The sequence below is a fragment of the Callionymus lyra genome, chromosome 5 (genome assembly GCF_982586985.1).
Source record: "Callionymus lyra chromosome 5, fCalLyr1.hap1.1, whole genome shotgun sequence".
In the NCBI taxonomy this organism is placed as follows: Eukaryota; Metazoa; Chordata; class Actinopteri; order Syngnathiformes; family Callionymidae; genus Callionymus; species Callionymus lyra.
This window is the reverse complement of record NC_141822.1, coordinates 33536539-33560554: the sequence shown is the minus strand read 5'-3', so window position 1 is coordinate 33560554 and position 24016 is coordinate 33536539. Positions and strand designations below refer to the sequence as shown.

The following is a 24016-nucleotide window of genomic DNA, read 5'->3' as shown; positions in this document are numbered from 1 at the left end:
TTCTCTCACAGCCTTCCACTCCGCCCACTACACACAATCCTTCCCCTCCTCTACGTTCTCTCATTTACTCCAACGGGACGTCTGGAAGCAGGATCGGCCAGAGCTGGACCAGAAGTCGAGGCCCTTTTTAACCTCATGGATCTGGACTACACATTTTAAACTCTTTCAGAAAAAAAAATGATTACTGAGGCTTTGCCTTGAAGGTCTCTTGGTGAAAACAGGCAGATTAAGAGGAGGAGGGAGGGGAGAGCAGCTGCTTTGTAGAAAGAAAGACATCGAGATAAGGGACTAGGAGGAGAGTGCCAGCGGAAGGTCAGAAAAAGTCAGCAGACATCTGACCTCTCAAAATGCAGCCAGACAGGAGCACATACTTCCTCTGAAGTGGAGGACCTCCGAGTGGAAGGAACGTCCACCATTGCAAGAGGAATATTCCTCAACATGTTTTATTTAAGAGCAGACAAACATTCACAGAGCATGTGCCGGAAAAGCAACTTCGTCCCCGGATGAATGACGAGAGAAACGGACGGATACCTGCGACAACCACCTGCTCCTCCTCCAACTTCCTCTCATCCACTCTCGCCATCTTCTCGCCCGCTCACTATGTTGATACCAGCTCTGCTCATATGGATTCTTTACATCAGCCACCTCTGCTCAGGACAAGACTTTATGAACTTTTACCAGGACGGAGACACGGGCACAGAGGTGACACACACACTCATGCACACGCACACACACACACAAACACAAACAAACAAAGATTAAATCAGGGGAGAGAATTTAATTCCCTATTGTGCAACATGGAAATCTGGGGCATAAATGGGCGGTCTGATGCATTTTCTGAACTACTGTAAATGCTCCAACAAAGAAGATATATTGTGAGTTTCCTTTGGATCAAAGTCCATACATAACGATATCAAAACATAATGTGAACTGACAAATCCATCAAAAATGTAATTGTTTGAACAGGTATGAACAGTTCTAATAATAATAATAGATTTGTTGTTTTTCTACCTTTTAAATCTGCCAGAACTTTAGTGAAACTTAAAGAACGTATTTAATTTTAGGTTGTTTAGACCAAAAAAATTATATTTTGATGATCATTATTCTCAAGAATTCAGTATCCAAGAAAGCATCCTCATCATCTGTACTTTTCCAACACATGTGAAAAAAAAAGAAAAAAAAAGGTTGTTTTGGCTGGACTGTAACCAAATTCAATATTTTCTTTGAAGAGGAAAAGACAAAATGGGGGAGTTAAATTAGGAGGGAGAAAATTAAGAGCAGATTATTTGATGGGAGTGTAGGAATGCTGAATGTAGGCATGGCAGAATAGGTTTGGGAGTTGTTGGTAGAAAGATTGTGTTTGAAGAAACTATGTGAAATGGATTCATGACTAGACAGAAAGAGAAACTGTTGGCATCAGGAGCTTTAGGGATGAGGTTGATGGAATCATGATGTTTGTATTCAGTGTTGTAGCCTCAAAGGCAGAAGGAGAAAAAAAGAGTTCTGGATCAAACTATAAGAAGTGATAGAAGGTGTTTCCCTCGTAGGTGAAGATGAGAGAGTGTGGTAAGACAGGAGTACCTGGAGTGTAGATGAAGGTCAAAGAGAGTCGTAACTCAGCCTGTGGCATGTAGCGATTTGCATGAGAGAATGAACAGCTAGAAGTAGAGACGGATGTATCCAGCATAGCCAGGTCAAGTGAGGAGCGTGAGAGTAAGATGGAAGAAGTACTTCCGGGGATTAATAAATGAAGTGACCGACAGAGTGACGGAGACCGACATAGTGGATCAGGTAGTTCAGGGAATCCACATGGTAGAAGCAATGCTCGGAAAAAAATAAAAGAGAAAACAGTTGGCTCTGACAATGGAAAGCAGTGAACTTTCTCAGCAGACTGTTCAACTTGATCTTGAAAGCTGTCGAGTGTCAAGTGTTCTGGCGCCGATTTTCATGAACAAAAGGGAGGCTCAGAAGCGTAGCATCTATGGAGGGATCAAGTTGATGAGTCACTGTGAAGAAGGAGATGAAGAGGCCGGGTTTGGAGGAGAGGTCACCATCAGTGAGAGCCAGTTCAGTTTCAAGCTGAGAAAGAGCAACACAGACTCACAATTATGCATCTTCTCCAAAGATATTTACAATATAAATCAAGAGAAAACAAGAGCCGCTCGAACACAGACTGCTCTCTGTAGGTCTTTCCACAAGCGTGGGACGACACATGAGTAGAGTCTGCATTTTTATTGAGGATGTTGATAGAGAAGGTCAGAAAAAGTTGCATTGTCTTTGTTTATTTGCAAGAGCCGCTCGAGAGGAAGTGTGTTGCTGCACAAGAGGGTCAGGAGCATCTGAGAAGTATTGAGGTGTGTTGAAGGACTGATAATCTCATGAGGCTGTTGCTGTTTCATGGTGAAACATACATTTGAAAAATAATTTAAAAATTCAAATAAATATATACTGGAGACCACCAAGAAGAAAATGCTTTATTGACATATAAGTAAAATGTGAACGCATACCGAGATAGAAGCTCCGTCATCCAGGAGAAGTTGGGAGCAGAGCTTCTCGCTGTCATACCACTCGGACGATGACATTAGTGGATGTTTAAACTATAAATTGTAAGGAAATAAAAGTCTAAGAACCTTCACAGAACCAAAATAACCAAAACCAAACAGGAAGTCTCTTCTAATCAAGCACACAGAACTCACTATATCCCAGCAGGGTTTGTACAGTTTCTTCAGATAAAAAACACAAGTAAAATATGTACATTTAGGATGATTGCTTGGATTTACTTCTTATCATCTTTCTTCTGCATTTAATAAAGAACAACCAGTCAACATACTAATGAGATTTTTTTTAACACTTTCATGGAAGATTTGTTTTGAGAATAAACTTTACTTGCACTCATAATAAATAAAATGCTTTCAAGAAACAATAAGTAACATTTCCAGATTTTTAAAAAAAATGTGATAGTATAACTTACTATTGTTTTATCACAATACTATTCACTACATCGGTGAGTCAGTAACAGTTTTTACATGCAAAGTACTGAGACTTTTTACGAATTACCATAGGATAAAACCAGTAACTGACTTGTTTTGTAAACAAATGCACATTTGGAAAATTTGCAAAATTGAATGTAGAATTCACGACATTGTAGATACTTTATTCTTGCACTAATTCAAAATACAGTTACCTGTATAATCCTGACAGTGTGTTTAGATACCCTTCACCTGTTTCCGATTATTGGCAGTTGGAGCTCCTCTTTAAGAGGTCAATCTAAGTTTCATTGGGGTGAAGAGAAAATGATGTCTGAGTGTGTCCCACACCTGTGGATCCGTTGAGTAACCTGGAGTATTTTGCAGTTGTTGCATCACAGCTGAACCTTTTTCCCAGATCAGATCCAGATAACATTCTTGAGAAGAAAAGACGTCAACAGCCGTTGTTTCCTCAGAACTGGAGTGTCAATCCAAATACCTGGGCTCAGGTTCACGTCCATTATCACCCACTCAGTTACGGGAGTTGAGTCACCCGACTCCCGGTTGAACACAGTCTTTTATTCACGGAAAATAATTATGGCAGCAGCAAACAAAGTGGGTCAATGTTGTAAAAAACTGTTTTACTTGATGCTCATGGGTGTGGGCCGCATCACAAAGTGGTGACGGACACACCCCAGAAGTCTGGACTGAACCTCCCAAATGACCTCATAAAATCCCACTGAGATGAGCGTGAGATCTTTGGTTTGGCTTAATAAAGAGCTTTTTGAAGTCCACATAAAAGAAAAGAGCCACATCCTCCCTTCCCAGGATTCCCCTCAGTGTACTTGATCTTACTTTATCTCACTGTCGACACGCAGCTTCACCAATGTTCCAATCCAACTATTCAAGCTTCTGAAATACATTCATCTTCTTCATATATTCAAAATACATCCAATTTTTATCAGTTTTCTCTGCATGTGTGTGAACTAATGTGAACATTTCATCCATCCTTTATCCCGTTCCACTTTTCCAAAATATTCTTTGGTAACATCTTTTGTTTACTCGACCCACCATCTGATAATATATCCATTCATGAGCTAAACAGCCAAACCTTCCATTGATGCATAAAATAAAACAGTATGTACACACCCAGGAAGCATTAGACAAGAAGAAAACTCTCAAACAAAGGGAAAAACATGATCAAAGTTGCACTCGTTTAAACCCCAGAACAGCAAGAATGGAGAGGGAACTTAAAGGCAGATGTAAAAAGGCTTCATGTCAGATCTTGCTTTGGAGAATTATTTAAACAAAACAACATTTTTTTTAGATGTTTCTGGTTTTCCTCTCTCGCAGGCTCCAATACCGCCCGATGACCAGCCCAGTCTGGAGACGGTGTCCAATGTGGACGAGCTTCTGCAGCTTGTTTTTCCTGAATACAACCTGCTCCAGCACTGTCTGAGAAGGAGGACCTGGGACCACTCCTCGTCCCACTCCACCTCCTCCGTGAGCCCCTCGCTCCACGGCGAAGAGCTGTGGGGTCAGATGAGAAAAGAGCCGCTCTATAAAGTGGATGGAACATTTGGAGGTAAAACTCTAAAAGATAATTCTTCTCAATTTCCTGTAAGAAACTGATGGGAAAATACCATGTGTATTGATACACTAGGCAACTGTCCATGGCCGTGACTGTTGTGCACAGTCTCAGGATATACTGATTGTTTAGATAAAAACTAGTAAACCACAGGAAAGTATTAGTTAGAATTGACCAGTGTGATTGAGAATTTGAGACTTTCCTTTTCTCCATGTTGCTTTAGAGAAGAATATGTATATTAACTCAGCTTTGCTCTCAAAGATGTCCATACACATGAACAGTTACAACCCCAAACTAAAGACTGGGATTGTTTGTACATAAATAGACTGGATACTTTTAGTGTAAATTAGGATTGAATGTAGACTTTTACGGACCCTCCTGTCATTGTTATCACCTTAATGTTATTAAATATGATGTTTTGACAAGACAACGAGATTTTGTGAGGTTACCAATAGAACAAGGAGAAAAATAATGTTTAATATTGCAAACATATGTCTTGAAAACACAAGGTATTTTATTGAAAAATAAAATTAATCTCAAGATACAGTTTAAATAGCAGTACGTAAGAGAAGTGAAAAGAAGGCAAGTTAAAGGTGTTATATATAAGAATATCAGGAGGTTATCATAAGAAGTTAGCAGGTTGATATTGTTAAAAAAAAATGTATCTCTGTCTGAATGTGCTTGACGTCACATTTCTATCTACTGTCCTTTTAAAACTTAACTTACGCTGTTGTGCTCTCAGCTATCCTTGAGGAGATCCAACGTACCTCGTGTCAGCCCAGAGAGGTTTGCATCGAAGTGTCGAAAGAATACCCAGAATCCACCAGCCAGTTTTATCTCCCCCGTTGTGTGGCGCTGCACCGGTGCGGAGGCTGCTGCACCAAAGAAGCCTTCTACTGCACCAACACCAGCCACTCACTGGTCAACAAGACGGTGGGTGGAGCCTGAGGACGTCCATGTTCCAACCTGTTTGTGTCCAGTTAGGGTTTGACAAGAGGAATCAACCCTATTGTTGGGATTGTTTTCAGAGTGATCTGTTCCTTTTTAGAGTTATCTGAAAAAAATGTAAGACCATTTTAATGTAGTGACTGGAGCTCAGTTGTCTTTATCTTTGTCCAAAATAACGGACCTAAAACATACCTCTCTACTCGTCTGTAACGTTCATCTTGTATTGAAGATTCGATATGAGGATTTGTTCCGAAAACATTTAACAATGCTATTCTAGCAGCCTTTATCTTGTAATGTGTTTGAATGAGGAAAGGCTTCGGACTGATGAGAGACTGATAACTTTCGCTACATATACAGACATATTACATTTTTTTATCAGTACAATTACTCATCTTGAGGCTTCAATACAAGGTGGACGTTACAGACGTGAGTGAATTTTTAGCTTTGGTTGAACTATCACTTTAACAATACATGTAAAGACAAAATACATTTCTTTTTTTTCATTTAGCATTGAGTTTAACCAGCCAATGTGACAAGCATGCAGGCCCTTGATATGAAAACGCACTATTTAGCACTCTGGCCTTCACAGTTTCACAGAGAAGCCTTGATCTGGAACTACATGGTCCCAAAATCAGGCCTGTGGTCACACTTGTCTAATCTGAAGAAAACTTGTTGAAAGACTGTGTTGAAGAGAAAAACAGCACAAAGTGCACGAGCAGATATTCTGTCAGCGTCCATGTCGAGGCTGATAATGCAGCAGAAAGCCAGACAGAAGGAAGTCCCCCTGCACACCAGGCCATGGAAATGAAGCCAACGACTAGTCAGAGACAAATAGATTTGAGCCGCTGCCTTTTAGACCACGGGTTGTTGTTCCTCTACAAGGACTGGAGACGAAACCTTTTTAAATCCCTTGTTAATACAAACATGTATACCAGACCCTGGATCCACACGCATCCCTTTGACTGTATTTATGTGGCCCTCAGGTGGTCAAAGGCAGGTGATCAGACAGATCATGTAGAGACTAACACGCTTATCATGTGTTTATTTGTATTATTCATTACTAGTTCAGCTTCAAATATGACCAAAGGGCATTTTGTCATCGAGAGTAAGTAAGCATTCGTTTGACCTCAAAATAAGCGAACATTAAAAATAAAGTAAAATTAAAGTGATTTTACATTAGACAAAAAAAGAATCTAGAATTTAGAATTGATTGATTTTTATTATATTCATTTTGTTTTTGTTTATTTTCAACTTCAATTATTTTTTAGAGTTTCAATTAAATGTATGCATTTTTGCCTAACAGCCCCTAACAATAGTCACTGTATAAAATGAGGAAATGTAATTGATATATACTGAACTGTCTCGTCCCTGACGTCCCTCTTTACGCTAGAGAAGTTTTAAGCGCTCACAACTAGAGTTTATGGAGCATCAGCTTGAAGTTGTTTTATCTTGCCAGCACTTTTCAGAGAAATGTTTTAGCATTATTACCATTAGAATGTTGTCAAAGCACCATGACAGAGGAAGCAGTAGACTTAGGATAAATAAAGACAGAAGTTGCATTTTTAAAGCCACCGGAGTCAATTGCAACTCCAGAGATACTGACTGTGGACCCTCAGAGTAGATATGATAGGACTTCCACGTCAACAGTTGGCCTGCTGTCATCACTGTTTGGAGGATTCCACCTGACAGCATGCAGATGAGAAGAGAACGAATCTGTTGCATAACATTCCAGTCGCTGCAGCCCACAGCCCTGACAGGCGCTTTCACAATCCTGTTACTGTTACATGAGTCTCGCTGGACCAGCAGCGGAGATGTAACAAACATCACTCCTCACTGTCTTTCTCCTCCTGACAGCTGATGGAACTGTCTCCGCCCACGATGGAGCGCTCTGTCGTCATGGTAACCTTTGTCAACCACACTGCTTGTGATTGTCTTCCCAAGAGACCTCTGCACTCCATCATCAGGCGAGCAGCTGCAGATCACCTGTGAGTGAGAACGAAAGTCACACAGCTACCATCAAGTGTGTGTGTATAACTTGTGTGTGTGTATGTGTGTGTGTAGTTGTTCTCCTCCAGACATTCCCTGCCAATCCGGCTTTTTCTGGGACCCGGTCAACTGTGTGTGTGTGTCTGCAGACTCCATCAGCTACTCTGAGAGAGAGACAGGTGAGTAGGGAAGCACCGTGTGTTTTTGTGGAGAAAAATCAGTTTCACAACAAAAATACCACAAGAAAAATGCTTTTTAAACTTTATTTTTTATTTTATCAAATGAATATAAAAAGGGTATGTAACTTTAGTAAATGTTAGTCTATGAAAGTGAAAAAAACCCTGATATTTTAAATGAATTTACCATAGATCAACCAACTGGATATTGCTTTGTAAGTAAGTAAGTAAGTAATATTTATTTATATAGCGCTTTTCCAGACCAAGTGTGCTGCCCCCTGTGGTTGGTGCCGTACATAACCCATGCGGCAGGTGGAACCACTTTTAAAAGTATGAGCTGGCTGAGCTCCTTTAGATTCTTTTAACAGAATGTCTTCATTTTGATTATTGAAGGCTAATTTTATCAAAGAGTTGCCCTTTGACTAGAGTCCAAATATATCAATTCTACTGTCTGAGGCGTCAGATGGAAGAATCTTTACAAAAACCTCTTCTCTTTCACCACTGACTAAGAATACTTTGTTATAATCAATTAAATATCACAGGACATTTTGTTTTCGGTCAACCAGTATAGAATTAGGTTTTAAAGCTGAACGTGAAGTGACATTGTTTCCCAGATTTGGGCCCCGAGTTCTGGGTTTGATACATTAGGATCAAGGTCCTAACTCAAGGTCCGGGGGCCTAATGTGGCCCATCAAGTCATTTTATATGGCCTGCCGGATGGTTTAACCAAAATCAAAGCAGATGAATATTCATGTTGTTATTGCGACCTATAAAGATGCCAGTACTGAGATGATGTACATTTGACCAGGCAATTTTACTTCAGTAAATAAAGTACCAAACATGAAAATACTTCCAATTTAAAGATTCATCATGTCAACTAAAGTTCGATTGATAAAGTCTTGCTTATCCAGCTCTACCTTGTAAAGAACCTGTGTCTGTCTGTTGTGGCCTCCAGAGGCGCTGGACTCGGGTCTGCTGGCTCTCTGTGGACCCAATAAAGTCTTGAAAGAGTCGACGTGTGAGTGCGTCTGTCGGAACGGACTGACCGAAGCCAGCTGTGATCAGGGCTGGAAGCTGGACCAGGACACCTGTGAGTCAGAGCAGCATCTGCACAGCACACTGGACTCTGGGAGTGGGAGTGTGACTACAGTGGCATCTACTTCGCAGGTGAATGTCAGTGTGAAGGTCAAGCTGAGGGAAAGTGGTGTCCTGCTGGCCAGAGATGGGACGACGAGCTGTGCGGATGTGTGTGTGCTGCAGAGTGTCCAGGGAATCAGCCCCTCAACCCCGACACCTGCATGTGTCAGTGCAGAGAGAGTACACATTCGTGCCTACGGCAGGGGAAGAGGTTCAAATCCAACACCTGCAGGTGAGTCTGTGGATCGACTCGTGATGAAGTTGTGAGTCACAGCTGAGATGATCATTTCTCAGAATCATTTTAAAGATAAGTTGTGAGTCACAGCTGAGATGATCATTTCTCAGAATAATTTTAAAGATCTAATGCATCAACTCTGACAACACATGCCAGGAAGAGCTCATCATTTACATGTTAAGGAGGCACATGATTTTCACCTGAGCTCACTTACATGAGGCAAAGACGAGGAGGCGGAGAACTCTACTGAACTCTACCGAATCTACTGAACCTCACATTCCACCCGCATTCCTGCACCAACTTAAACTGCTATGTGACCCTTTATGGTCATGAGCTGCCGTCCATCGTGGCCTCAGCGGCTTGTTGTGGTTCCCACACTGAGCCCGCGGGAGGGTTCTGACCCGACTGGCCTTTGTAGAGCGAGGAACTCTATGACAGTGGTCACTGCAGTCGTGGGGCACAGACCGATGAAGAGCCAGACGTGAATGCAAGGATAGTGAGTCCAGAACCTGACAAAGTGCTCTGATAAAATAAAAAGATTAATTTTCCTTTAGCATGAACTGTTAACATTTAGTATGTCTGCATATCAGCAAAGTAATTACAGAGGAACAGTGACTTATTGTGCATTCTTCTTTTAAAAGTTGTTTTAATAGGACAAATGGCTTTGACTTTCAAAGATTGGTTGACATGGTTTTGTGTTTTTTAGTTAACTTTTTATCCGGGTTAGTATTTCCTCACATAAAATCGTTAACAAATCACTAAAGAATCTTTTTAAGAAAGTGTAACGCGACTTCAATTGTTGCGTAAACAGCGTTCTCTATTGGTCACGTGAAGAAACTGCATAAAGAGAACGTTTGTCCGAGTTTGATATATTTTTGCAGTGGGATTGAAAACAAATGCTGAACAACACATCGTTCAAAAATGTTTGTATTTCACTTGAGATTCTAAATATACCACACATGAAAAAAAATATATCTGTAGAGCCATAATGGTTAAGGTTGGGCATGGGGGGGGGTTCACCTGTATTGCACAAGGGCCCCATATTGTTTTAATACTTGTTAGTTATGATTTCGCAGATGACCAACATCTGTCTCCATCTCTCAGCTGTTACAGGTTACCCTGCAGGACCACCAGGCGACCCTGTACTCCTGGCCAATACTACAGCCACCAGGTGTGCCAGTGCATCCCCAACTTCATGAGGCCACAGTGGAACTGAGCCAGTGCAGAAGTGCCGGAAGAGGAAAAGTCCCCCAACTGTCTAGTTCGGAATGATACCATGCACCCAGTCAGACCTTGAGGAGAGTGGCTTAAAAATAGCTCAGTGGAACACATGGGGAGGAGTTTTGACAAATTGTCAGACTTGGGACCATTTTCGGAGCAACAAGACGGAACAGTAATATTGGTCAGCTCATGAGATAGATTCTGATTGAGGATATGATTTTTAACCATGAGTGGTCAATGAATTCACTGGGACTTTGGATTTAGATTGATGGTGTGACCTGAACATGCGATTAAGTAAGCATAAGATATTTCATCACAAAAATGACCAACATCTTCCTCCTTCTGTGTGTGTGTGTGTGTGCTTGGTCTATATAAAAAAATCTTCATGTCCATTTGCTAAGGGTGTTTGAAAATGAATGTCAATGGTGTTGTGCCCCTGACATGCTGGGACAGAGTAGCCAGGGAACTTGGTCTAGATAATTCTATTTAAAAAATGATAAGCTTTTAAAAGAAACGTTTAGACAAATATGAAACAGTCAGTATGTTTGTCTGGTTAAAAAAAGGTGTGAAGTTATGCTGCAGTGCAACATCATCCAGGATTCAATGTGAAATTTTCTAATGACAACATTATCTCTTTCAATATGTTCTGCCACCAAATCAACCTTCACAAGAGCAAGAAACAAATTTGAAATTCATTTTATTCTTTTATCAAGAACAAAATAGAAACCCATTTTCCAATAATCCCTTATGTAACAAGCTTGTTGGAACTCTTCATTTATGTACAAAATATAGAAAATAAAACAAATAAATACAACCTGCAGCTCTGGTTCTTCTCTCATTATTAATCTGAAGGAGAAAATTTACTGTAAAAGATCACATATTCTGGTGGGCCTTATAATGGTGGTGGCATTCCATCTGCCGCTCCGCTGACTTACAAGAGGACAAAAGAGTAACATATTGAATGAAGAATATTACTCCTATGATGGTGGACTGAGATAAAAGCTACTATAAAATGAAAGATTAAAAAATGTAAAGCCTGCAAAGGAGCACTGCTCTCTGCTGGTCACTCACTGTCAATCAAAGAATCAAAATGAAGACGGAACACTTTTGATGCTGCATTTATGAATCCGATTTGTGAAATAATCAAGTGGAACCTCAGATAAGTTACTCAGAGAGCAGGAACCAGCGGAAACTTTTGAGGAGTGCAAAAAAGCAAAACATATGGCTTTGTGGGTTGTAAATATGAATTATGACAACTGCAGAGCCTAATTCACAGCTTCTGAAAGTACAAGTCCAGGCTTATCTGCATAAGAGGTGAAGCAGTGAGAAACCATTCAGTGGCTCCAAAGCAGGCACTTAAGTTCAGGGCCATCCATAGAAATGTCCAACTAGGGCCGTGTTCAGTAGTCATCAGTGACCGGCTTATTCCCAGTTCCACATAAGAAGAAACAGTGATTCATTTTCCAGATCCTCTTCTTCCCAACATCAACCATTTCCTACGAAAAAAAAAAAAAAAAATCAATAAACTTTTTAAAATGTCATACATTCCAGATTCTTCAATTCTTACTCACCCTCTTCATCGGAATCAAACCCGAAGAGATTTGAGCAGTTTTTAAGCCTGTGCTCTTGCAGCTCATCTGCACTATTGAAGATAGCAAAGCAGTTGCCACAGCGATGCCTCTGCTGGTTGGGGACTGCGCTCACAGGCTCGTGGAGGGGATCTACTTGAGACATGTAAGAGTCTAGCATATCCTTCTTCCTCCGTGGCATGGTGGTGTACTTCTCGTCGAGGTACGCTGTTGGTGGTAGGCGCAGGTACGGCTTCTTGGCATACTCGATTAATGTGCTCACACATATTGAGGTTTTCACCTTCGGCTTACTTAATATGGATGAGATTTCAGAAGGGGGTTTGTTGTCTGAAGCCGTCTTCAGATCCGCTCCTCCTTTAAGGTTCAATGAGCTTGGTGCAGTGGGAACATCACCCGGGCAACCTGATACGCTAACGGCTCCCTGACTTTCCGGCGTTTCCTTTGACGGACCATCCAAAGGCAGCACTTTGGTTTGATGCGTTATTGGCTTTGGTTGGGAAGTTTTGTCACCAAGTTTTTGCTGCTTCACTTTGCCAGTAGTCTTTTCTTCTACCCTGATTTTTTCTACTTTGGGCTTCTTGTTCAGACTTTGACCTGGACACATCTTCTGAATTACCTCATCGTCGCATTTTTTCAAAACCTGTGTTTTTTTACTGTCAGCATCTTGGTTGTTTACTTTGTCGTGCAAGTTGGTGCCAAATGTCACTTCTTCTGAAACCTTTGAGGAGCTTTTGTGCAACACCTCTTTTTGGTCAGCATGACTGCTTTTCTCCTGCATATTCAAGACCTTTGTAGAGACATGGTCATCTTTCACCCTGTGATCCAGTTTCTTGTTTCTCTTCTGAAGAGCACTAATGCTAAAGCCATCATGCCCCGCCTTTCTTACATTTAGACAGATTCCCCTCTGCCCTGATCTATGGAATTTGGTTTTCAAGCCAACTTGCTGCCAATTCCTTTTCAATCTGGTGGTCATCGTAGGAGTTTGATCTTTATTTATACTGTTCCCTACGTTGTTGGGCGTTTCTTTCTTCTTCCTAAGAGGGCGCCCACGTTTACGACACATTTTGCTGGAGCTTGTGATGGACTTGTGACCAGTTTCAACTTTAATACAGTTGGTCTGGGGTCTCCTTTTAGGAGGACGGCCCCTTCTCTTCTGAATGTGATCAATTTGAGGAGAGTTTATTTTGTCTTCTAATCTGGCCCTGCTGACTAGGATCTCATCAGTTTCTTCCTTGACATCCTCCGTTGTTGACCCACCTCCGCTACTTTGGTCTTGAACGTTAATCTTCCGTTTGGGAGGGCGACCCTTTTTTCTGGGAACAATATCTGTAAAAGCCTTTTCTTGGTCTTTCAACTTGGTCTGACCAGATACAAGCTGATCTCCTGGCAGAGGTTCCTCTTCCCTATGCTTACGTGGACGCCCTTGTTTGCGCTTACTGACCTGAACGGAGTTCTTCGTCAAATTAGGCTTATGCTTTAACAGAAACGACGACAGTGCTTTGAGCGTTTTGGAAGCAGCAAGATTTTTTTCTAGGGCTGCTGTTGGAGTAACATCTGATGATGCTGAGTGCCCAGTGACAGAGGAACTCTCCAACAAGTTTGTATGCACCGACTCATTTTCCTTCTTTATTACTGCTTCTGAAGCTGATTCAAAGTCTAACTCAGGAGCAGCACTGGGCGCACCTAGAGAAGCCCTTACATCTTGCGTTTCAGATTTGTGATCCTTTTTCGCGCAGGTCTGAGCAATGCCATTGTTACACCTACTTTCTTTAGTGGACCTCACAGCATAATGCTCCTTTTCATGCAAGTTAAGCGCCCAAAGACAAATGAAAAGTTTAGAGCAACCCGGCCGGCAGCACCTCGCCTGCAGAGGATTATGCATTCTAGAGTGGCGTCTCATTTCCATGCCAGTTTTGAATCGAGCAGTGCACCCTTGATGCAGACAAGGATGTCTAGGAATGAGTCTGTGTCTCTCAACATGGTGCTGAAAATGTTCAAAGCTCCACAGAACCCTCATGCAAATGCTACACTTACCATTAGCAATTTCAAATGACAACTGCAAAGGTTTTTCATCCCCACAATGCTTTTCTAAAGCGTGGTACAAGAGTGCCACACGCTTGTTTGTGTTGTCAGTGTTCCAGGTGCAACCAGCTCCTGGACAGTGGATCTTCTCCAAGGACCTCTGGCTCTCCTCATTGAACATAGCCCCCTCCTGTTTTATTTCTTTTCCGAAATTGTGCATTCTCACAGGGAGATTTTTGTTTTCCTTAAGCAAAGAAGGATTTTTCTTTTGTGGATCTGTATGTGACCCAATTCTAGAACTTTTACAGTTTTCTGTTGAGAGATTATCGGACCGATTTTCTGCAGGAATTTCAGTTTTCACCCTCTGCCGGAGCAGCCACTTGATTTTGGACTTCGACATTCCTTTCCTTCTCACTTGTGGGTTCTTGTTGCTAGTGTGGCCATTTAACCTGTGAATACTTTGTTTCACCAACGACTCTTTGGATTGTAACATCACAGATTTATTTGGATCTGCAGGTCTTGACGGTTTATGAAGCATTGAGGAACTTCGGCGCATCCCAGTGCGACGACATGTAGACGAACTTCTCGATTTTGTGGTCGTCTTATGTGTAGCAATACTTTTGGTCTTAGCCACAGAGCTGTCAGGGGTCTTGTTTGCAGCCTTCTTGAGTTTCTCAATATGGTCCGACATGTGCATCATGGCCAAAAGGTCATCTTTGAAAGTGGTCCAACAAAACATACACTCGTCTTTGCGGAAATGGAACATTGCATGCTCCACTACACGGCTACCTTTAAAGACCTTTTGGCAAGCTGAGCAAGAGAACTCCAACTTTGACTCTTCTGACTCAATAGTGGACTCAATGGGTTCCATATCGTTGTCAAAAGCTTCTTCCTTAATAATAACAGGATTCGGGGGCATTTCTGATGCAGATGAACTTGTGGTTGCTTCAAAATCGTTTTTAACCTTCAACTTTGTGGGTATGGACTCACTGCGGCTCTTTTGATGACTGGGTTGAATTTTGTGGTCAGTAAGCTCTAGGTCAAGTTTAGAGTCTGCAGTAGGTGCTTGCGTGACTTTCGAGAGATTTTCCTCCTGCTCTTTAATAGTGCAAACTTTCCTCTCAGTTGAGGGACGCAACTGAACCTCTCCTGCAGTTAGAGGAGATCCTTTGCATGGAGACTGGGGCCTCTTGTGATCTTGAATAACTAAAGATTGGGAGACAGTGTTTAGTTTTGGTGACGGGCTGGTTTCATCGTCACCTGTGTGCTGTGGTAACTTATTCATAGCACCAGTTTGCGATGCAATGCTGACATTTATCTCCACAGCAGGTTCCTCGCCATGCTCACACTTTTTTCTTCGTACACCGTAAACCTTGAGTGGTAAAGACGTCTCTGCAACAATTTTCTCTTCAGAGTGAATTTCTCTATCGAGACCATTTAGGGATTTTGCTGTTAATTTTGACGATTTGGCAGCTGGACTCTTCATTTCTCGGGATGGACCTTTGGGAGGACTTGCCTGAACAGATGAGCGTGTGATTGTTGACACAGATCCAGCTGTGTTTGTGCCACAGCCGCTTCCTTTTGGTCTTCGTCCATAACAATGAAGCAGTTGAACTAGCATGGTGATATCCCTGGCTCGGAGGATGACTTCTTTTCCATGTGCCGCTTTTACAGGCTGCATTTCTGCAGAGGCACTCAAGGTCTGTTTACAAAGAAGCTTTTGAGGGGGTTCTCTAGAACTTGGGCACATCTCTCCAGGGAAGTGGCCAGGGAGCTCGTTGTCTGGTAGCGACAGTTCCAAAATGATTTGTGGCTCAACGAAAGGCTTCGCACTGTCCAAGGAAAATTCCTTTTGTTTCTTTTCACACTGTTCTGCTTTTAGGTTGGATTCTACCTGAGGTTTATAGTCTGTTGTTTTCCTGGTTTGACCTGAATCTGCCCTTTTCAATCCCATGCCTTGCTGCTTGATCCTTCTAAAGGAAACAGCATTCTCTTCAAGAGTGCCAGAGTCTTCTAAAAGCCATTTTGGTTGTCTAATTCGCCGCTTTGTTGAGTTTTTCTCAGAGAAACGAGTTGTGCGTCTCTGTCCAATTCCATGTCTTCTGTCGAGCTGCCAAAATGAACGTCTCAAAGGTTCAGATGAAGATTCTTTATCGGAATTCCGGCCCCTCCTTCTCCTTCTCACAGTGTGCTCGAGAGTTAGCCTGGACTGGCCCTGGCCCGACTTTATCCTCCTAGATGTCTTTTTAACAGCCTCCTTGTGTTGATGGTTCTCAACAACATCTTTGCATTCATTCCGTCTACTCATTATTCTTGATCCAAACGGAAACAGTTTGTGGCAGTAGCTAGTGACCCATTTTTCTTCCATTATTTCCTCGAGGGCATCCCCAACCAGCTTCTCACTCATCAGCTCTAAGCAGTTGGTCTGCAGAGCAAAAAGGTTCCAAAACTCTGGGTCGAAATACAAGTCCTTTTTCAAGACCTGTGTGAATGAAAACAGGTCTGAGCAGAGAGATTAAGTTTGATTAAGTTAAAATTAAAAAAGTAGCCTCACCTGTAGCATTTCAAAACGAATGTGGTTTTGGATTGGATTATGATCCATATGGTACTCCTGGTCAGGATGCATGTACAGCACATAAACCAGCTTGTAGGCCTCAACAGATCGTTCCAGGAAGAAGACTAGAAGAGCACATGCTCTACAGACCTCCAGATCATGCTGGAGAAGACAAGCTATGGTTTTGTAAATCAGGGACTTGGTGAAGAGGTCATGATGATGGCAGGATTCCAGGGCCTTTACGCAGATTTCTACACAAAATTGCTTTGTGTGTTCACCCAGCTTATTATATACAAAGACAAGAAAAGGGAGATTTTTAAGGGACATCACAAGATGGAAACCTTTAAGATTTGTACTTGATTATCCATTAGAAATCTGTAGGCTATAAAAATAGCATTCAAGGCATTCCAATGTTTAAAAAAGCCAGAGTAGTTAATCAGTCTACAGCTTAAACCGATCAATAATCATAATTTATGCAATATTTTGTGTGAAGTATAAATGCTATTTTTAGTATTAAAGATAGTGAAGGCAATGAAATTGAAAGCAGAGTCTACTGACTCCTTTAAGAAACATCTTAAGACGTTTCCATTTGTTCAGGCTTTTCCTTGAATTTCTCGAACTCCAGTGTTGTTCTCAGTATTATCTTGATCTTTAAAGTGTGTACTTTTTTGAGTATTGTTTTGATTGTTTAAGCGCTTTGTGACCCTGGTCTCGAAAAGCGCTATATAAATAAATATTACTTACTTACAATGTTTTGCACAGTTTAAAATGAAATCAAAGTTATTAGTTGTTGCAGAACTACAGTAGACTACCAGGTTTAGAATCACAAGTGCCTACAAAGCACGTGCTATTGCAATCTCTGGTGTACCCTATCCCACTAACTTAATTAAAGGCTTGATCTGTGTGTAGTTTTTAATTTGTCAGCCAATGTCATTGGGGTTTTATGAAATAAATAAATAGTGACATTCAACTATTCTACTAGTAAATACATTTTACCACCCACTGTACTTAATGACACCTCACCTCTGTCGTTAGAGCCCTGATGAAGGGGAATATGGAGTGGATATTGGTGGATAATGACATCAGCTGAAGACTCTCCTCCATGAAAGCTTCCTTTGGTGTATTCAACCGACTGTGAAGTTTGCTCCACATGAAAATCAAATCGCTGAAGAAAGAGTCAGTCTGTCAGTGATACGCATCACCGTTTTCTATTGCCTATTCAAACATGGACTTACCACAAATACTGCATGTCTGTACTCTTAAGCTGGTGGGACAGAAAGGCGCGGCTTAGAGAAAGAAGTGTTTCATCTGTTTCCTCAAACTCCAAACTGCAGATGATGTGAACTGCATCTTTGCCACTAAAGTTCACCACCTGCAAAAAACAATGAACTTTAATTAGAACAAGTAAATGGCTCAAAAGTAAAAGCATCTTAATTGAAGAAAATGTACATATTTTTGGTTTGCAGCAGGGAACAATGTATGTTTTATGCACATTTTATATCAAAAAGACTTAAATATGACCACAAACATGGTCACCCACCTCTTTCTGTAGACGTTCATGTTGTGAACTCTTATGTAGCCAAGTGAGGTAGGTTTGGAGGAAGAATAAATGTTGCCCAGTGGCTGGATGCTGAACACAAGACTTCGACAGGGCCAAGGCTTCATTGATTCGCTTGCAGGAAAGAAGGTAGCGTACCCGAAGTTCAAAAAACACAGGCAGCTCGGAACTGAGATACTCGTCCACTGCAGACAGAAATAAGGAGAGATGCACATTCTTTATACAATAATATATATAATAATTTAAATGCATATGGTTTGAAGTATACTTTTAAAAAGTGTATTATCATATTATTTGTTCCTCACTTAGACTGATACATACTGTAGCTGGTAGAATTTAATAGCAATATCTAATTCAGTTGTCTGCAAAGGGCTTGAGCGTCATTGAGTGTAATTAAACATTCACATTTACTATAGATCCAGACTATATTGCACCTTGATAAAAGCTGTACATAGATCAGCCACACCTATATACTGGCAGCAAGTGTTTTACATGTTGCATAAATGTTGTATATTTTCATGCAACATTGGCTTCTTAATCCGTGGTGTGTTTTTCTTCGCGTGCGTTTTATTTTATTTTTTGTTTTTATTTTATTCTATTCTATTCTCTTCTATTCTCTTCTATTTTGTTAATAGTGTTAAATTTCTAATTTTGTAAATAATTTGTATATTTTTAAGATCATTTTTATTTTATATTATCTCTTTTATCATTTCTTTTTTCCTTGCACTTTATTTTTTTCAACTGTGCTGTTGTAAAAGTGTGTTTCCCCTCTGGGGATGAATAAAGATTTTCTATTCTATTTTCTATTCTATTTCTGAACAGTGCTTGTAAAACAGCAGGATAAATAAATTGGCTTAAAGGGAAATTTACTGTCAAAATCTGGCAATCTGCTATAATCATCTCGAAAAACAAGACAAGAGTTTTCAAAGTCTGTTATTCACGCTGCAGTCGCCAACATCCCTCTTATTTATTGGAGACAGGTTAACACGCAGCATCTCTGTTCCCTTCTTCCCTTCTTCAGGACCATTTGCCGCACAACTAAAAAGCTACATCATGTGCCGTCAGATTTCTCCTCGTGTTTCTCATCATGAGGGTGTGTGCAGTTGACTGTTCAAATCAAAGAGTCATTTTCTTCCTTTTCTTCCCTAACAGCTGTTGGCCTCCAGCTTTTGGTATATTACCACCACCTCTTGTTCAGCACTTTAATGAAAGACATTAAATGTAATTTAGCCAGTATATTGCATCATTAGATCTTTTTTAATAAGATGTCAATGCATTTGCATCTTTAACATGTTTGTTCATCTTCAAGTAAATAACAGTGCCCACCTTTATTATCAGACAAACCGGATTCACTGAGGATTGCCTGAAGGGAGGCACTGGCCCAAGGCCCACCAGTTTCAATCACTTGAGCCACCTGTTGCAAATGAACATTCTGAAGCCTTGTTAGGGGAGCATAGCACTCCTAAAGGGTCAGAGAGAAAAAGTGTCACATACAGGCAAGTTTGTCATCGTCATGATAAAGATACTACACCCTCACCTGGAATGCAGCAATAACATTTTTCAGTGGCTCTTGGTCAAATTGGTTGGCATCGAAGAAAAGGAGTAACTCATAAATACTCCTGCAAAGAGATCATAAGAATCATTAAGAGTAAAATTGTTTCTTAATGTTTCTGCATTTCCTTGGTGCCTAGTGGTCAAAACAGCCACCACCTTCAGATCTTCTGACTAAAGAGTCATCTGGCTGATGACAAAAAGCGGAATTGACATCACAGGTCAAATACATTTAAAACGTGGATGTGTGTGAGAGATTGACCAAGCTATAAACATGACTACAAATACAACAAATCTAAAAAAAATATATATGGTGGGCTAAATATGCTATTACAATAACATATTTGCAAAATAGGATTGAGAATTCACCAAAATTAAAACCAAAATAAATTTGCTTAGAAAACACTGTTTTTCTGGAGATCTTGTTAAACCATAAACACGCCCACTCTGCTGTGAATCAAGCATTGAGGTGTCACCGTGCACCACCGATCTGGTAAACATCTGAAGAACTCTTATAAAAAAGGAACACATGCTCGCTGAGATCTCAGACGGGGAGAACTTGTTAGCAAATCAGCAGAGTTGGGTTTTAATATTAGTTGCCCTTAAGTTATAAAATTACTTCACAACATGTGCACATGTACCAATACATCCAAAAGAGTTTTAAATGTTCTTATATAAACGCGATAAAATACAAATTAATAGCGCAACAGGTAGAATATTTTACAAGAATAATTAAATTGAGTAAACCGATGACACGTAAACAAAACAAATTTTCATTTCAAGTATGGGCTGAGAAGTTACAGAACTTTTACCGACCATAAGAGAGCCTTGAATAAATCCACAGCTTTACACAAAAGAACAACACTGCAAAGTGTCTAGCAATCACATAGACAAGAACTGTACAAGGTAGCCTAGTGGCAAGAAATATAATTATTGATACCACTTGCTCAACCAATCAGCACCCATCTTATTTTAATATGGAAGAGGTTTTACTTACATATGAATGATATGCAAGTTACCTTCCATTTTCAAAACAAAAAAGGTCATAGACAGTTTCTAAACTTTTGAGAGTCTAAGTTTATATATAAATTTCGAATTTTAGTTTGTCATTCCAAGTTAAAAGGCTGTTCTTGTTTAAAGGTAAAAATATTTTCAAATATTTGAAAAATGATCAGCAAAGTTGATTGACCCAGTATATATCTAAATAATTGTATTATCTAGCGGTTATTGGTTGACAGCATTGCTGGGTACTTACAGTGCCAGGCTACTGACTGTGTCCAGAAGATGATTGCAGCTCGATGTCAAAGATGAGGTGGCTTCAGTAAAGCAGTGCAAGGCCTTTGCAATTGTCCTCAGTTGAGGGAGGGGTACATCCCAGCGAGAGGTGTAGTCCTTCACCAACTAAAACAAAAATGATCACAACATTAACAGTACATACTGGTGTTGAAATGAAGTTAAAAATGGGGATCTAGCATGCATTATAGGGAAAATTATATTATTAGTGTCAGTGGATACCAAGACGATATTGAGACTGAAAAATAAACCACAAAGCTATGGAGATAAAAGGCATTCTTGATTTAGGCACCACAGTTTTTATATTAAAGAAAGCGGGACAGCTTAACATTAAATAAAATAGTCGGATGAGAACAGGAGATGGGAGAGCTTGTTTTTGTTTTTTTCAACTAGCATAAGCAAAGATTTATCGTCTTCACAGTAAATATTGTGGTAACTTTGAAACAGTACACAAGCTAGTTTCTAATTCATATAAGCCGTCTTGATAGTGATTGTTAACAGTTCGTTCTATACCATATCATCCCTCTATCACCAAAGTGCTGTTCATTAAGAGCCTAAAGACCAAATCTGCTGCTTGGGTTAAGAAAAAGATTTCAGTGGTAAGAAAGGTCAACAGAAAAGTAGAAAAAAGTTGATTTATTGAACTCGCATTTCCTAACCACTTGAGAAACAAAAGTGACACAATAATATTGAATAAATAGTCAAATATAGACATCTTCCCTTTGTCTACCGTATATTTAATGCAAAGTGGTCAAACTGAAGCAATCACTTGTATTCAGCTGCGACGATTGATTTCTGCCTGTTGTCATGATCTCCACAAAGTTTAGAGTGAATCAAACTAGTCGGTTATGGCGCATCCACAATTTGGAATTCTGGGACCCTATAACCAAATGAAGAAGAAATGTATAGCTAAGTTCACAGAAATAAAAGTTTTTTCTTGTTTATTTTCTTGTTAACAAATAGTTGTGTATATAATGTGTATAAGAAAGTTCAGAGCAGACTGTACTTTCTGAGGATGCTCCAATCATTTAACATCTGCAAGAAACTCCTCTGCATGTTCTACCAGTCTGTGGTGGCCAGTGTCCTGTTCTATGCTGTGGTGTGTTGGGGTGGGAATGTGTCCAAGAGGAGTGTCAACAGATTGGACAGAATGATCAGAAGGGCTGGCTCTGTGGTTGGCATGAAGCTAGACTCACTGGTGACAGTTGCTGAGAGGAGATCACTGGACAAACTACTGTCCATCATGGATGATGACAGTAATCCTCTGAACATCTTGTTCTTTCTCTTTTTTTTCTCTTTGTTCTTGTTCTTATTTTATTTTTATGAATAATTGCTGTATTGCTGTGTCTAATTGGAAAAAAACAATTTCAATAAATAAAGTTCTACCTAACCTAAGTTGTAACCGTTACATATACTTTCATTGTAACACATGAAAGACCTCATATATTTAAAAACATGATTTGTTAGAAAGAAGAACAATGTTGCTAACTTGACGAGAATAAATCTATCAACAGATTAAGTTTTCCTTTTTAAATTGAACCACTATGTACACTAATCCCTGGGAGCATATTTAAGTACATATTGCTAGAGTTGAGTAGTAGGGACAAAGAGTGAATCAATATAATTTATATAAAATGGACTTCAATGGAAAGTGAGATCTTAGTCCAGCCGACAGGTTAAAATTGGGTTAATTTAGGCAAACCAAGCACATTACTTTATCATGAAAGCTGACCCTCCAAATACTGTAGTAACAACACTTTATTTACACGTGTTTGGTCCCGGAGGATAAGCAAGGTGGAAAATGATTTTTATAGTAAGTCAAATAGAACTTGGAAATTTAAAATGTGTAAACAAAAAAAAAAAACAAGAGAGATTTGGTATAGGGAAAGATATAATAGTTTTGGAGATCTTGTGTCATTTTTTATTGTTGCACTGTAATTAATATTTAAACAATCATCTGTACAAGATAAGATATATATAGCGAGTATAGTAATTAAGTTTAGTACATTACGTGTAATTTACTTGATACGTGTGGTAAGCATGTTGAGGTAGGCATCTTATCATCATTTACGACTGAAAAGCCTTTGTAGAAGTCTGTATTCAGCACTGTGGACAACAGTTACTTAATTACTTACAACTATGATAACAATAATAACAATCGGTAACGCTGCAATAGCTTTTTTAACTCCAGCCATCAATAAATACTAATTATATAACCGAAAGTTAAGCATGTTTGCTATGCTGTGGTTGCATTACCTCCGGAATTCCATTGAAACAGGACAAAACTAATCAACTTAGGGGATCAATAATTACTTTGCCAACTTAAGATTCCTCTTGTTGAGCACAAGTTTGGTGACTTTGAAACCAGGAGGGTTTAGACTTTAACCCTTCGAGTCTCTAGCTACAACGAAGAACTAATCAAAACACTTAAACAATTTAAGCTATGTTTAGCTAGCTCGCATATTAGCAATTAGCACCCAATGTTCAACATTGTCACACAACTAAAAAAGATCGAGGATCATGGGATGTTTTCAACATTGTTTAATCATTCAGACGTCAAAACAAGACGAGCGATTGTAAAGTGGTTTGTAAAAACACATTTTGTTTTGACGCACAGATGCTAATAAGGCTGGTAGCTAATGCTAATCGGGGGGAGGGGAACCTTCGACTGTCGTCTTACCTCAAAATAGTCAGAACAAAAACGCCTGCTGTCCTCTCGCAACTCTTCACTTGGATACCGACTCAACAAAGCCTGCAGTTGTAAATCGAGCATATCTAAGTCGTACAAACATTCATCTTCCGCCATACTGGCTGCCTGGGCTCGCTCGTATCAGCGGCCACTCAGACGCACATACACACACTGCTGCTCCGTGCGCCTATTGGACGTCGTCTACGTAGCGAGGGGCGCTTGTTTATATCACTTAGTGGCGCAGACGGAGGGCGGACCATCCGCCTTCAATTTAAAACCCCATCAACGGGATTAATAGTAAAAAGCACCGCGCGCCACAAACCACATGGCTGACACAAACACACCCATTACCTTAATCATTACACTCAATGACTGCTATCATGACTGGCATTCACAGGTCCAATGGAAGAAGTTTAAATGATGTTGTGTTGTCCATTTTATTGTAAGATCCTTCTAAGCAATTCGATTGAACGTATTCTCACACATTTATTTTCTTTTCTTTC

At 40.2% G+C, this 24016-nt stretch overlaps 2 protein-coding genes across 2 annotated transcripts; one reads left to right on the top strand and one right to left on the bottom strand.

The window, feature by feature from the left end:
* The first annotated feature begins 46 nt into the window (after positions 1 to 46).
* Positions 47 to 11077, top strand: vegfc (vascular endothelial growth factor c). The gene is made up of 8 exons (XM_087792098.1): positions 47 to 702; positions 4320 to 4551; positions 5297 to 5487; positions 7357 to 7487; positions 7564 to 7667; positions 8620 to 8754; positions 8832 to 9033; positions 10141 to 11077. The coding sequence occupies exons 1-8, from the start codon at positions 508 to 510 to the stop codon at positions 10250 to 10252; spliced, it is 1302 nt and encodes a 433-aa protein (XP_087648224.1). The 5' UTR covers positions 47 to 507; the 3' UTR covers positions 10253 to 11077.
* Positions 10938 to 23679, bottom strand: LOC148080407 (uncharacterized). The gene is made up of 10 exons (XM_087792097.1): positions 23505 to 23679; positions 20787 to 20932; positions 19518 to 19599; positions 19307 to 19442; positions 17963 to 18165; positions 17658 to 17794; positions 17446 to 17587; positions 16423 to 16704; positions 11829 to 16350; positions 10938 to 11753 (listed from the first exon to the last, which is right to left on the bottom strand). Exons 1-10 carry the CDS (start codon positions 23628 to 23630, stop codon positions 11743 to 11745), a joined length of 5787 nt encoding a protein of 1928 aa, XP_087648223.1. The 5' UTR covers positions 23631 to 23679; the 3' UTR covers positions 10938 to 11742.
* Between the last annotated feature and the right edge of the window lie 337 nt (positions 23680 to 24016).